The sequence below is a fragment of the Zootermopsis nevadensis genome, unplaced genomic scaffold (assembly GCF_977971745.1).
Source record: "Zootermopsis nevadensis isolate Lab colony 2312 unplaced genomic scaffold, Znev_1.0 Znev_ptg000018l, whole genome shotgun sequence".
In the NCBI taxonomy this organism is placed as follows: Eukaryota; Metazoa; Arthropoda; class Insecta; order Blattodea; family Termopsidae; genus Zootermopsis; species Zootermopsis nevadensis.
Genome location: NW_028259150.1, coordinates 3013635 through 3027117, shown reverse-complemented (window position 1 = coordinate 3027117; position 13483 = coordinate 3013635). Strand labels below are relative to the sequence as shown.

Below are 13483 nucleotides of genomic sequence, written 5' to 3'. Positions count from 1 at the left end.
TGTTGGACAGGGAATAGGCATTTATTGTAGTATGACGTCACATTAGTATAAATATAAGGTGCAGGATGCGTGTCTCGAGCGCAGTTCAACGTTGGAAGTCGGAGCTAGCGAAGATATGTGTAAAGACTGCACACGCTTTGTTCTACAGGCCTTTAACTTATTTTCAAGTTATCATCCTCACTGGACGAACTGTTGTTTAGTTACGCTAACTCTGAGTTACTACTACATAGGTTATTCAGTGAATTAATATTTTTACATTAAATATATTCAGTAACATACTACAAGAGCTTATTGAATGGCGACATTGTTGAAATACATTAAATGTATCGATCAATCCATCTGTGATAAAAGAAACAAGTCATCGTTATCATCATCATCATCATCCTAGTTTTCACTTTATACCGACATCCGTTAACATGAAAAGGTAAGTACACAATTACATTTAGTTTTCACTGTTGCGACTCAAAGCTTATATTGCGCACGTCTTAACAATGTCTCTGTGATTGCCAACGAAGTGAAACATTTCTTCACGGAGGGAAAAAAAGAATCAAAATTTGAGTATATACCAAAATGTATTTAATGCATATGAAAGGAGCATAATTTTGTATTTTCTGTGCAACTGCCAGCTGGCTGTTCTGATCTGCCCATCTTTAACTTTAAGCCAATAATTTCAATTAAATGAGTCAAGATCTTTAAAATTGCGTACACTTTTCAGGCATCAGACTACATGCGATTAGTAACGCAAATGTTTTCAGTTCCATGCAGCATTTTTGCTGGGTAAACTGATTACGTTCCCATTGAAATTATGAATGTCGGCTCCTTTCGTGATTTTCTGATATACCGGAGAAAGTTGTGTTTTGCCTACGTTTTAGGCACTCGTAATGAGATATACAAGCAAGTATATAGCTAAAAATTAACGTGTTTAAATTTTATTTCATTTTATGAACACACTTTATGAAAGCCAATAATACACCAGTATGTGTGTTTTTTTTCAATAATAAAAGTACAAAAAACTACTGTATGTAAGTACAGTATGTTGCATAATAAACGCATCAATAATTATACTTTTATGAGTTTTTTTTCTACATCCAAATACTTCTGAATTACACATTTACAGGATCATGCAAAACTCTTCAAACCACTTGTAATACAGTTAACTTAAGATGATAGTGTGACAAAGTTGAGAATTATATGAATAAATATGAATAGGTCTAGAATACGCGAAAATATTTAATTTCCATTGTTTTCATTTAGAAGAAAACAACTGTTGCAAACTGTGTCATGCAATTTAATTCCATTAATTATTTGATTTGCCTGTGATTTTATTTCGTTAACCAGCAGTTCAAATGAATCCAAATATTGCTGTGTAATTTAAATGTCTGGAAAATACGTAAGGGCAAGTTCTACACACCAAGACATGAAGTTATTGTTGCTATTTGCATACCCATAGTAAAGATACTTATTTGCCATTTCTCGGAATGAACAAACATTCATTTTGAAGAAACAGTCAGGGAATTTTCAACACCGATAGAAATACATTTTTAAAAAAATACTTAGCATTATGCGTTTTATCATTTCCACTGGATACCATTAATAAAGCTAACTGAATCATTAAATTTTTATGGTTATTTTTTCTCGAGGTATGCTTTATTTTTTTGTGTGATTGCAGTACAAGTGTACCAATTGATGTGGAGAGTAAGGCTCTTGTAGAGCCTGAAAATGAGAAAAACGTCACCATCCTTGAAGTGAAAAGCCCTGGCTTAAAAAATGAAGCTAAGCCGCATAGGGGCAGTGCACTAAAACAGGTAAGCTCACTTTCTTTCTCAAGTACAGTTTCTTTAAACATAAAAACATAAAATAATACTTTATCGAGTTGATAGGAGGCTGGGTGGGCCCCAGAGCCGGTCTGGACACACAGGCTAGAGGAAAAAATCCTCTGTTACCGTCGGGGATCAAACCCCGGTCATCCAGCCCGTAGCTAGTCACTATACTGACTGAGCTATCCCGGCTCTTGAGTGTAGGTTCTCCCTACTATTTTAAATAAGAATGTGAACATGTCGTGTTTTATTTTCTGGGTTGTGATATTGTGTGGCCTTGAAGATAGCAGTGTTTCAGAGAAACATGCTGCATCTATCTTTGTCCAGGCTGTATGTACCTCTGAAATGCTGGCATCTATATGAGTCCACATGGTGTCACAACCCAGAAGACCATCTTCATCACCTAGAGAACCCCACATATCAAGAATGTGAATACCTAGATAGGATCTGTACAAACAGAAATGTTGACATGATGCGTCTTAACTCATGTTTGTTCAAATGAATGTACATGTAGCTTAAAAACAGAGACACCAGTTTATTCTGAAAAATCAATATGCACCTCATGTTCTCATCTCGTATCGTAAAAATATTCAGAGTTCTTCGATAGCATAAATTTGTGTTTATTCTGGACAACTGGAAAACAAGAACTCTGTGCATTGCGGACAAATTTGGTAGAAGTATCTGTTAATTATTAGGAAGAAAGAGACGTACGAATAACCACGACAGATTGTGACACTGACCATTATCTGGTAGTGGCAACAGTGAGGGAGCGGCTTTCAGTAAGTAGACGAACTAAGCAAAATTACAACACAGAAAGATTTGATTTGAAAGATTTAAGTGAGGGAGAGGTAAAGAAACAATATCAAGTTGAAATCTCGAACAGGTTTCAAATTTTAGAGACAGATAACGATAATGAAAGTGTGGATATCAACAGGGAGTGGGAAAATGTCACAAACTGTATCAAAACTCCAGCCAAAGAGGAACTAGGATACTACAGGAGAAAGCAAAATAAACCATGGTTTGATGAAGCATGTTCAAAATTAATACATCGAAGGGAGCAAACAAAATTTCAATGGTTGCAGGACCCAAACAAAATGAATATGTATAAGCTATGTAATGTGAGATGTGAAGCCAGTAGAACCTTTACGAATAAGAAAAGGGAATAATACTGAGCTTAATATCAGAGACCTGTACATAGGCATAAATAATTTTAATAAAGGATATCAACCTCAGACTAATTTGGTAAAGGATGATAATAGCAATTTGCTTGCAAATCCAATAAAAATTTTGAATAGGTGGAAGAATTTCTTTAGCCAGCTCTTAAATGTTCATGGGACTGATGATTCATGGTATAATGGTTTAAGATCTGGGGCACCTTTACTCCACGTCATAAAACTTCAAGTTGCTGCAGACAAGTTAATTCTTTTAAAAAACATGTAACTATAATTCCTGAATGTTAGACTTAAAACATTGTATGAAGTTAGATCTAAAATTATGCATATGGGAGCGTGTGAATCTAACAAACCAAACATTAACTGTAGATGTTTTATTTGCTAAAGACTTTCATTCTGAATTGTATACTCTGAATGTACTGGCTCAATGGTTAGTCGCTCTCTCGTTCATATCCCTTTTTTAGCCAAAGCTTGTCTAAATAATATTTAAAGATTCCGATCATATTACAAATAAAACATAATATGTTTCCATTACAAAGATCAAATGGTTAATGTTGTTTACGGAAATAATCGGTTTGTTCTGAGAATCACAAAAAAAAATCCCACACCCGTGGACAAAATGCAGTGTCAAAGCAGATGGTACATATAGTTACCCATGGGCTTCAAAGGCATATTCAAGAATTCTAGAATTTAAATAAGCGCCTGAAGATTTGTTGCAGTTTTACTCACTTGCTCGAGACACATGCTTGATGTAAGCAACAACCACTTCTTTCCACGTTCATTCTAATTCTTAAGTCTCAATAATCTTCCCATTCAACAGCAAATATTCATTCAAAAAGTGTCTAAATCCAAGAACCCATCAATTAAAAGTCAACTGAAAGCATTTGGCTAACTTGATCTTTTACAGAAATAAATAAGAAATACAAAAAAGTCTCTTCCATTTGTTGCAGGTAATTGCAGCATTTGTAGCAAATTTGGGTACAATCAACACAGGTCTAGTGTTCGGATTCTCCGCAGTTGCAATACCTCAGCTTGAAGAAGCAGACAGCTTCATTAAAATTGATGAAGAACAGGCCTCTTGGATAGGTAAGTATACAGATTAGGCTGGGGCCACACGACCGTACAAAGTACGTCCATTGTAACGCACATCGTGACGTCCGTCATAGAATTATGAAGGGGCAAGACCACGGAATGCAACAGCTTCTTCCGGCTCCATTGGGGCAACTGACGCATGACGCTGCGCTCGTGTTGTGTCCTCACCTACGTCCGTTGCAACAGACGTACTTTGTACGGTCGTGTGGCCAGGGTCTTAAGTGAATTCTCTATATGACCTTCAAACAATAAGCATCTGACTTTACACGAATGTTTTACGACCTGAAAACTTGAACCTGTTGCAGTAGCGTACAGAAACACTGCAGTTTTTGCAACAGTTTGCTTTTATAAAATATGGCAACTGCAAAGAATTGTTTGTAAATCAACTTACTTTTAGGATCAGGATCATGAAGTAGGCAGGAAAACTACAAATTACAGACCCTTCTGAAAGTGTGCTAAATAGAGACTTTACCCTCCGTATACTTTGACTTTTTAGGAATATGTATACAAAGAATATTTTATACCACACAAATAATGTTACTGTATTATTATAAGATTATGTTTCAATAAAATCACTAGAACACAGCGTTCATTCTTTTTTCAGCAAGTCTTTCCTCTGTAACAACCCCGATCGGCTGTATTCTGAGTGGCTACCTCATGGATCTCATTGGAAGAAAACGTACACTCATCATAACAGAAATTCCCCTCATACTTGGCTGGATATTAATCTCAGCTTCCAACAGTGTTGAGATGATCTATATTGGGAGGCTGTTAGTTGGTCTTGGATCTGGCATGGTTGGTGCCCCAGCCAGGGTATATACAGGAGAAGGTTTGTCATCTATCCTCGTAACGCATTTTTAAAACAATTCAATACACCCCTCATCCACGTTTTTCATATTTTGAGTCCGCTGTTCTTTAATTATTATTAATTTTAGAATGGCAGTACGACATTAAACTACTTATGGAAATCTTATGTTTTTACTGTTTATTCCACTAACTCTCTCAACTGAAGTATAAAATTTTCTGTATAGCTTCATGTCAGACTTCAGAAATGATTTTTACAATCAGTCTAAAATAAAGCAGAAACCCAACACACTGTTTGTACAAGAATCAGTTAGAAACCCTGTACCAGAAATTATGTAAACTATTCATATAAAAGTGTAATTACTTTTTGGCATTATCACTTCAGGCTTCCAAACCGTTTCTTTAAGAAACTATACTGCTATTTGTCCTTAGCTATGGAACTTTGCAAGAACATGTCCATGGTTTGTGTTCAGTGACCCAACCTCACCTGCGAGGAATGCTGTCTGCTTTGGCGTCTGTCGGGGTGTCTCTTGGGGTAACCATAGAGTACATTCTGGGAGCTGTCGTGACGTGGACAGTGCTCGCTGGTATCAGCGCTGCTATACCCATTATGGCACTTATCCTCATTATGTTCATGCCTGAGACTCCAAACTGGCTTCTGAATCATGGACACACGGAAGAAGCGAAGGAAGCACTGAAAAAGTTCAGGTAATAACACAGTTTTAATGATTCCCTTTTACTACGTATTATGCAGTTATGAAATGTTGATTAAACTTAATATAACAACTTAAATTGTACAGTACAAGAATCATAAAATACATTTAGAGTATGTGATTCAAGAATATATTTATGACATCATTTTTGGGGATAATTGTTGAAATGCTGACGGACAAAGGCAGACATTGTTACTAGGTGCACAAATGAAGACTACCATCCATACAAATTTTGTTTACTTCACTACAACTGTCATTTATAAAGCAAATTTAGTCTCAGAACCTTTCTCTTTATTGTCATCTCTGACATTTACATTATCTTCAACCACCCCCAACCAAATGCCACCATGTGTAGCGTGTGAGAATTTGTTAAAATTTTTAAGTGGATTAAATCTGTTATAAACACTGAAGATAATAAAAAATTATGATAACAAAACGATTACAAATGTGGTATAATTAAATGTATTACAATTGTCATAAATTAATTCTATAGTTTTGTTAAAAAACAGATAAAAACCTTCAAAAGTACTGCCCAAACTAGTCTCAATATTGTTTTCATTTTACAGAGGAGAAACCTGTGACGTGGACAAGGAAATAGGCAATCTCATAGATTTTGCTGATAAGAATAATGTACAGCTCAGTGGTTTAAAAGAAACTCTGCGTGCTCTTACAAGTCCTGCTGCACTAAAACCTTTTGTAATCCTCTTCACTTACTTTGGTATCTACCAATTCTCCGGAGTTAATCCAGTAACCTTCTATGCAGTTCAAGTCTTTCAGGTAAGAATACTATTTTCTCACATAAAAACTATGTGATAATCTAATGCACTTCACAAACATTTGTATCAGGGACATGTACACTAACTGCTGGTCATAACTAATTACCCTGACTCAGACATTCATCTTCCGCAATCTCTTGAGCAAGAACCTACTAACATGTTAAATACAGATGTTGACTGCTTCAGCATTCAATTAATACTCTCAACTCATTCAATCCTACATATTCCCTTTTTATTCTTACAACAGAAAACTGCAGAGTGAAAATATCAACCCTTGTTGACACTATACTTTTAATATTAGTGTTCAAGTTATGCACCAGGATTTGACAGACTGGTGGACCAAAGAACAAAAAAAGACTTTTTACTAGCATTCACATCACAATTTATCTTATTCTGTAGGAATCTGGAGCTGAAATGAACAAGTATCTGGCAACAGTGATCTTGGGTATTGTACGGCTGTTGTCCACCGTTGTCGCTTGCATCTCCCTCCGCAGATGTGGCAGAAGACCGCTCACTCTGATATCAGGTAAGTGCATTGCTGCACCTTGTCATTTATTCACAACAAAAGTAAGGGCAGTTTTTAATTAACAACATTTTGTTCTTTCAGCAATTGGCTGCGGACTGACAATGATTGGACTTGGTTCCTACATGTATGTGAAACAAGGCTGGGATGCAGAAGGTATTGAACCAACAGCAACCTGGATTCCTGTAGTCTGCATATTTACTTTCACGATTGCGTCTACACTTGGCTATCTGGTTGTTCCATGGGTTATGATTGGTGAAGTCTACCCGACACAGGTAAATTTTATGACCTTTTAGGACTAATTACCTACTGCACATCAACACTAATATTAAAAGTAAGCTCTCATATCTATTCATCTGCTTGTTCAAATTTACTACACACGCTGACTGTGAAAACACTAGTGAAATTTGATGCAGGAACATTTTCAAATTTAAGCGAAAAATAAACTTTCTGTATCTGAAGAAGATTGATACAGCTAACCGACGACCTTAAACAAGGAAAGAAGATGACGTTCCAGGAATTAAAGCGAGAAGCCGAGAATAGGGACAACTGGAGAGCTCTTTTTGGGCAGAGCAATGGACCTGTCGTAAGACAGAACACTTAATAATAATAATAATATCTAATTATTCAGAGATGCTACTGAAAATAAATTTGTTGAAATATCTCGTAACTAAGTAATCACTACAACTACAAAAGAACCTGTGATATGAACGTTATATAAAATTTTAAGCTTGCATTACAGCATGATAGATAAGTACTCTTAAGATATGGGATATGTAATTATGAAAATTAAACTTCAGTCTCTTGTGGAAGCAGAATCACCACTGAATATTAGTCCTGTAACGATGTAGCTTTTCAACTTATTCTTTTATACACCAAAATTTTTATTCCTAAAATAAAATTGAATGAGTAACTTTGAATCCCTCCTACAGATAATAGAAAACACTCCAGAACTGAACTGTTTAGCAGAGTAAACTTTTGCTTTTTCTATAAGTTAAAGAATTTGCGATGATAAATAACCAAATTATGTCATTTAAAAGAACTGTATCAGATGCATATTTTGTGGCACTTCATGACGTGAGAACAATGAGTGATAAAATAGAATGAACAAAGACATTCCCAAATGAAAGCAATGGAGCGAGATAAATGAGAACAAACAACTGACGTTATCACAAATTACCTCAACTATACTGTACAAATGAATAAAGAAATTGCAGTTTTCTGATTTTATGCATCAAACAATTTACGAACTTAATTAGCATATCATTTCCACACACCTAAAATGTATTTACACATTGTCCATTTGGTAAGATTCTTACTGACAAATAACATCTTAATATGCCAGCAACTTTTATCATCCTGTTTCATTAGATGAATTTATTAGACTATCGTCTGTGTTTTGTCCAAGATGTCACATTTGCTTAAACCTTACAGCCCTATAAATCTTGCATTTAAAATCATTATTTTAATTTTCTTGAACACTTAAACACATTATACTATTCCCAAATATCAACTTATAAAAATGTTTTTTTTGTAACTTATTAAGAAGTACTAAAATTAATAAAATCTGTCCTCATGACTGCTGCAGTGTTCTTTCTCTCGCTGCTAAACCCAGAACTTCCTGCCTTTTAGGGCTATAAGGAAGTTTAATCAAATCTGACATGCCGGACAAAAACACTAATGATGTTCTAATAAAGACAGAAATGCATGTGCCATGTTTATGATATAGGTCAAAGTGCTTAAAGTAGCTGGTATATAAAAGGATTGTTTAAATTTACGACTACACAATATGAAAGAACGTAAGTTCATTCTCACTTACTTATCTAACTGAATAGTGAAGAATCAAAACTAATATTTTATATGTGTCCACTATTTATTGCATAGCTTTTATCTTATTACGGCCCTTCATCAGTGTTTGAGGGGAAGGAAATCAGTTATGAATAATGGGGAGAAAATTGTCGGAACAGCTTTTGATGTCGGGGGAGGGGGGGGGGGGGCAATGATATAGTATTAGTTTTTACCATTGTTTCACTAGACTTTTGAATGTAACAAATAATTTGTTTAAAATTTAATTACTACATCCAGATGTGCACAAGTCTTGGGCGTCACATCACCATGCTGCCTACAATTTTTTTACTCTCTCTCTCTCTCACACACACACACTCACTTACTCCCAGTTTCAGGTGGTGGTTCATAAATTTATTGGAAATTTGTGCAGACCTGACTACCTATAGTTTGTACATGCAGCATACTAAAAACTGATATTTTTATGCTTGTTAATATCATCTCGATAAAATCTCAAAATTCAACTTGCCTCGCTCATACTCGTAGTTAGCAGCAAACTGACCTACATGCCCCTGAAAAGTACATGTTTCTGGGTATGTGGGTAGGTTTGACTAAGTGTACAGAGCGGGGGACCCAAGATCCACCACAGAGTAACATGTCATTATCTTAGTGACAAAGTTCACTGCATGGATGACAGATTAGAAAACATTCCATCAGATCTCTCTATAGTTTCTTTCTGGTACGTATACCACCTGTAGACATAAATAAAGGACATTCTATGTTAAATATTAAAAATTAAATGGCATTTATATACTGATACTGGATTAGAATAGGACAAGTCAACATATGAGATTCTCTTTCTGCTGCAGGTACGTGGAATTATTGGTGGCCTAACAACCTGCTCTGCTCATCTGTTTGTGTTCACTGTGGTGAAGACATTCCCTCTCATTCAGCATGCAGCCAGCAACCATGGTTCTTTCTGGATCTATGGCAGCATCTCATTGTTAGGAACAATCTTTTTCTATTTATACCTTCCTGAGACCAAGGGACGAACATTGCAAGAGATAGAGGACTATTTCTCAGGCAGAACAAAAACTCTCGGGAACAAACAGACTAAAACACTCCCTGGACACAAGCCAAAGATCTTGGAAGCAGAGAAAGGGTCAATGCTTCCATAAGAGCCTTAAAATACTCCCACACAATCTCTATGGTACTAGAGCAGGTTTTCAGTGATACTAAATCAAATTTCACAGTTAGGGTTGCCACACTTAAGTATGATATTAAGCACTTCAAAATATCCAACTTTTAAGTGAGATGTTGAGGTTTGAGTTCTAATAATAATCTTATATAGCTAATGCAAAGATTATTTTAATTTCCTTGTTGTATCAAGAAACCACAAATATTTTATAGAATCCATGAACAACCAGCATGTTTACATGTATTCTGAGAAATACTTTCTAAGTGTGTTGCCCTCGGTGGACTAATGGTTAGCGTGCTCTCCACTGGACCCAAGGTTCACGGGTTCAATCCCGGCCAAGTTAGATGGACTTTTAAGGGTAATAAAAATCGGTAGCACAACTTCCTTTGGAGGGGAAGTAAAGCCGGCGGTCCCATGTCGAAGATTTACGGCATGTAAAAGAACCTTACGACCATGATATGAGATGTTTCGTAAGCAAAATTCAGCGGCCATTTCTCACCCAAAAGTCTCCTGATTAACTGCTAGATGGCTCTGGCAGTCAAATCAGGATTGAGTAGAAACTGTGCAGGGTCAGTCCAAAAAGCAGGCGGCGAAAACCCACAACAGGGTTGTAGTGCCGAGAAACAAACAACGGTCTAAGTGTAAAGAGAAATTGCATTTTATTTCTGGTGTAAAATGTGTAAGAAGAGAATTTGTTGTAATTACAAGTAATTAAAATGCTCTTGTTTTGTTTAACATATATATATATATATATATATATATATACATATATCACAAATTATGATGCAGTAATTTACAACATTCAGTACCCATAAATGAAATTAATTGCGTACCCAGCTGACAAGTTCAACAGCAATGAATCACAAAATCTTAAAGGAGTCAAAAATAGAATAATGTTTGCAAAATTTAACACTGGTACTGAAATCCTCCTGAAATTGCATATTGGCAGAAGAAAATTTGATAATGTCTTATTCTGTTTCATATTACAGACTGAGGGAATGAAATTAATTTACAAGTGGCAACCCTAAGTGAAAGTAATATTTCCTGTGAAGACTGACAATAGTAATAATAGCTTACATCATTTACTTCTGTCCCCATGTAGCTTATGTGAGATCCGTTGATTTTTTCTTTGTCTGTAGAGAAATAAAGAGTCCTAATTTATTTGTGATATTTTACTTAAGGTTAATTCCTATGTTTTTATGAAACTCTGACTGATATCATTAATAGATAGCAATAAATGGTACAAGTTATTAAAGTTAGGTTTTATATTTCACACAGTCTGTGGTAATGCAAATGCAATGCAGAAAGCACTAGTAATTTAAGTACTGAAGAATGATGTATGTTACTTAAATTTGTAAGAGGTGTGAAATCAAAAGTAAGATAAGTGTATGTGATAGTATACCCTGTACTTTAAATATTTTTATATAGTGTAACAAATATTACTGTATTATTATTACAACCTGTGAAATTACAGTATTAATGACTGTTGTCCTATGCGTCTTTACTTTAACCCACTGAATTATCCTTTCTAAAATCACTCAGTTGTGGATTACAAAAGTGATAAAGAGAGCTGTTGGTCTAATTTCATCCATAATTCTCTATGTTAATGCGAGGTTTTCAAGAGGAAACCTGAAAAGCCACAAATTATTAAATTATTTTTGCTAAAGATGAGAGCCAAAATTTAAATTAATTGAAACTGTTGAATAACATATTTCATTAAGTACTTAGTATGAAAAATTTAACAGTAAAGAATTCTCTATTAGTTCTCTGGCTAATGGAAAACCTCCATTGGAATGGGTTTTATAAGAATAGGAGAGAGCTGTTTAACTGATAATTAGCAGTATTTTAAAATAGGGAACTCAGCAGACCCCTCACAAGGTATGTCAATGATCAGACTAGTATTGCAAGGACAATGAATCATTAATAACAAATACAAAGTCACAGAATACAATACAGACTTGTAAACACGCAATACTGAATACCTAAAATATGCAAAGAAACACTTTCCAGAAGCTCAATATAATGAAATATTCCTTTCAAAGACACTTCAACAGAATGACACAATTAATATAGCTACACAGGGTCTAATGGGAAAATGTAGGAGAGGGCTGTTGTGTCTGATCACAGCACACTAAAGTCCACTTGAAAATATACATAATGAGAACAATCTACTGCCCATTGCAACAAAGAAGGACACTTTAATACACAACTATTTCACTCTACAGGTTCTGTAAAAAATTCCTTCTTGGAATATCTTAAAATTATAAAAGCCACTTACATATCTCACTTTGCTCACACTTTATTTTCAAATACATTATATTGTCACAAGTGTGTAATTCTATTACATAAATTAAACGAATGTTTCTTCTCGTGCTTTCCAATATTTAATTAGAAATCAACATTTTGTAGAAGTTAGGTTAATGTATAAAGTGAAGCTTTGGCGGCGACTGAAGTCGATGAAAGATTCTCAGGTTACAACCTGCGTCAGGTGGCTGGATGGTGAATAAACCAATCCTCTGCCAACGTTTCGAGAACAATCTCTACTCTCATCCTCAGGGCTGCTGGGTATCAAATCCGATTCTTTGTTGCGCGTCTTTCATCAATCAAATTAGGTTAAGCTAAGTGAGATTCTGGTTCGCACAGCAGCGAGTAAGAAGACGACCGTCTTATAAGATGCTACACCATGTGGACGGGCAGAAACTGACGTTTCAGATTTGCTTTCTGCTCCATCATCAGGACGACGATAGTGAAGGGAGGGAGAAAGCACTTCTGAAACGTCAGTAAATTTTTACGATACGACACGGCGCAACATCCCAAAAGACAGCCACCTTTAAGTTAAGCTGGATAAAGTTCGGCGTAATTAACGTTCTACGTCATCTGACTCACCTCACGTACCACCAGCTTCAAATTGTTATTCTTCCACGATTGCTTGCAGTACAGTACTTTAGGCTTTGTGAAACTTTGCGCTTCATCCACACAACGCACGACTAGTTGCTACGTCATAGACTATCGAAGTGAAGTGGAGGTTTGAGAATAATCCGTTGTCCCGAGGCTGGGAATTGAAGTGAGGCTAGCTTCCAGCGAATGACTTGAAATTGAATGCAAAATTTTAATTTCAGTATTCCACATGTAAACTAATTAAAACTAACAAATTCTATTTCTAGATTTACCTCTTCTCTAAGAGCCATAGTTCTATAGTTTATTTCAAGAGTATGTAGCAGAATTTAAAGACATAATTTGATACAGGTTATTCTCTGGGATGCTTGATGCCATTTATATAAGAATCTTGTCTATCAAAACAAAAAGATCAAAATGTAATTCTCCCTGTTGTTTTGTATGTGTAAAACTTGGTCTTTCACTGCAAGGGATTGGGAATTTCAGAACAGGGCGACGAAAACATTACTTGGACTTAAGAGATGAGCAGTAACATAATGACAAAAGTGTTTAATGAGGAGCTTCATGATTTCTATTTTTCACCAAATACTATTATGCTGGTCAAATCAAATGGAGAAGGAAATGGACTGAACATTCAAATGTATGAGAAATTCACACACACAGCTATGGTCAGAAACTTGAAGGATTTGGAAGATTGTTTTTGTGTGT

The 13483-nt window shown here is 35.5% G+C and overlaps 2 protein-coding genes across 7 annotated transcripts in view; one reads left to right on the top strand and one right to left on the bottom strand.

Annotated features, from left to right (window-relative positions):
• The window catches only part of LOC110827854 (carotenoid isomerooxygenase), a 94337-nt gene extending 88829 nt beyond the window's left edge, over positions 1-5508 (bottom strand). For all 6 annotated transcript variants that reach the window (XR_015535732.1, XR_015535734.1, XR_015535733.1 and 3 more), the window contains exon 1: positions 5373-5508. The gene's annotated coding sequence lies outside the window, so the exon portion shown is untranslated. The remainder of the gene's footprint in view (positions 1-5372) is intronic.
• Positions 88-11368, top strand: LOC110827853 (facilitated trehalose transporter Tret1-2 homolog). Its single transcript, XM_022059937.2, has 9 exons — positions 88-424; positions 1670-1805; positions 3940-4075; positions 4686-4910; positions 5359-5593; positions 6165-6375; positions 6774-6900; positions 6982-7172; positions 9552-11368. Exons 1-9 carry the CDS (start codon positions 417-419, stop codon positions 9858-9860), a joined length of 1578 nt encoding a protein of 525 aa, XP_021915629.1. The 5' UTR covers positions 88-416; the 3' UTR covers positions 9861-11368.
• Positions 11369-13483: the final 2115 nt, after the last annotated feature.

Coding starts and splice junctions, on each gene's coding strand:
- LOC110827853 (XM_022059937.2), top strand. Junction 1,806..3,939: donor GGGGCAGTGCACTAAAACAG/GTAAGCTCACTT, acceptor CATTTGTTGCAG/GTAATTGCAGCATTTGTAGC. Junction 5,594..6,164: donor GAAGCACTGAAAAAGTTCAG/GTAATAACACAG, acceptor TTCATTTTACAG/AGGAGAAACCTGTGACGTGG.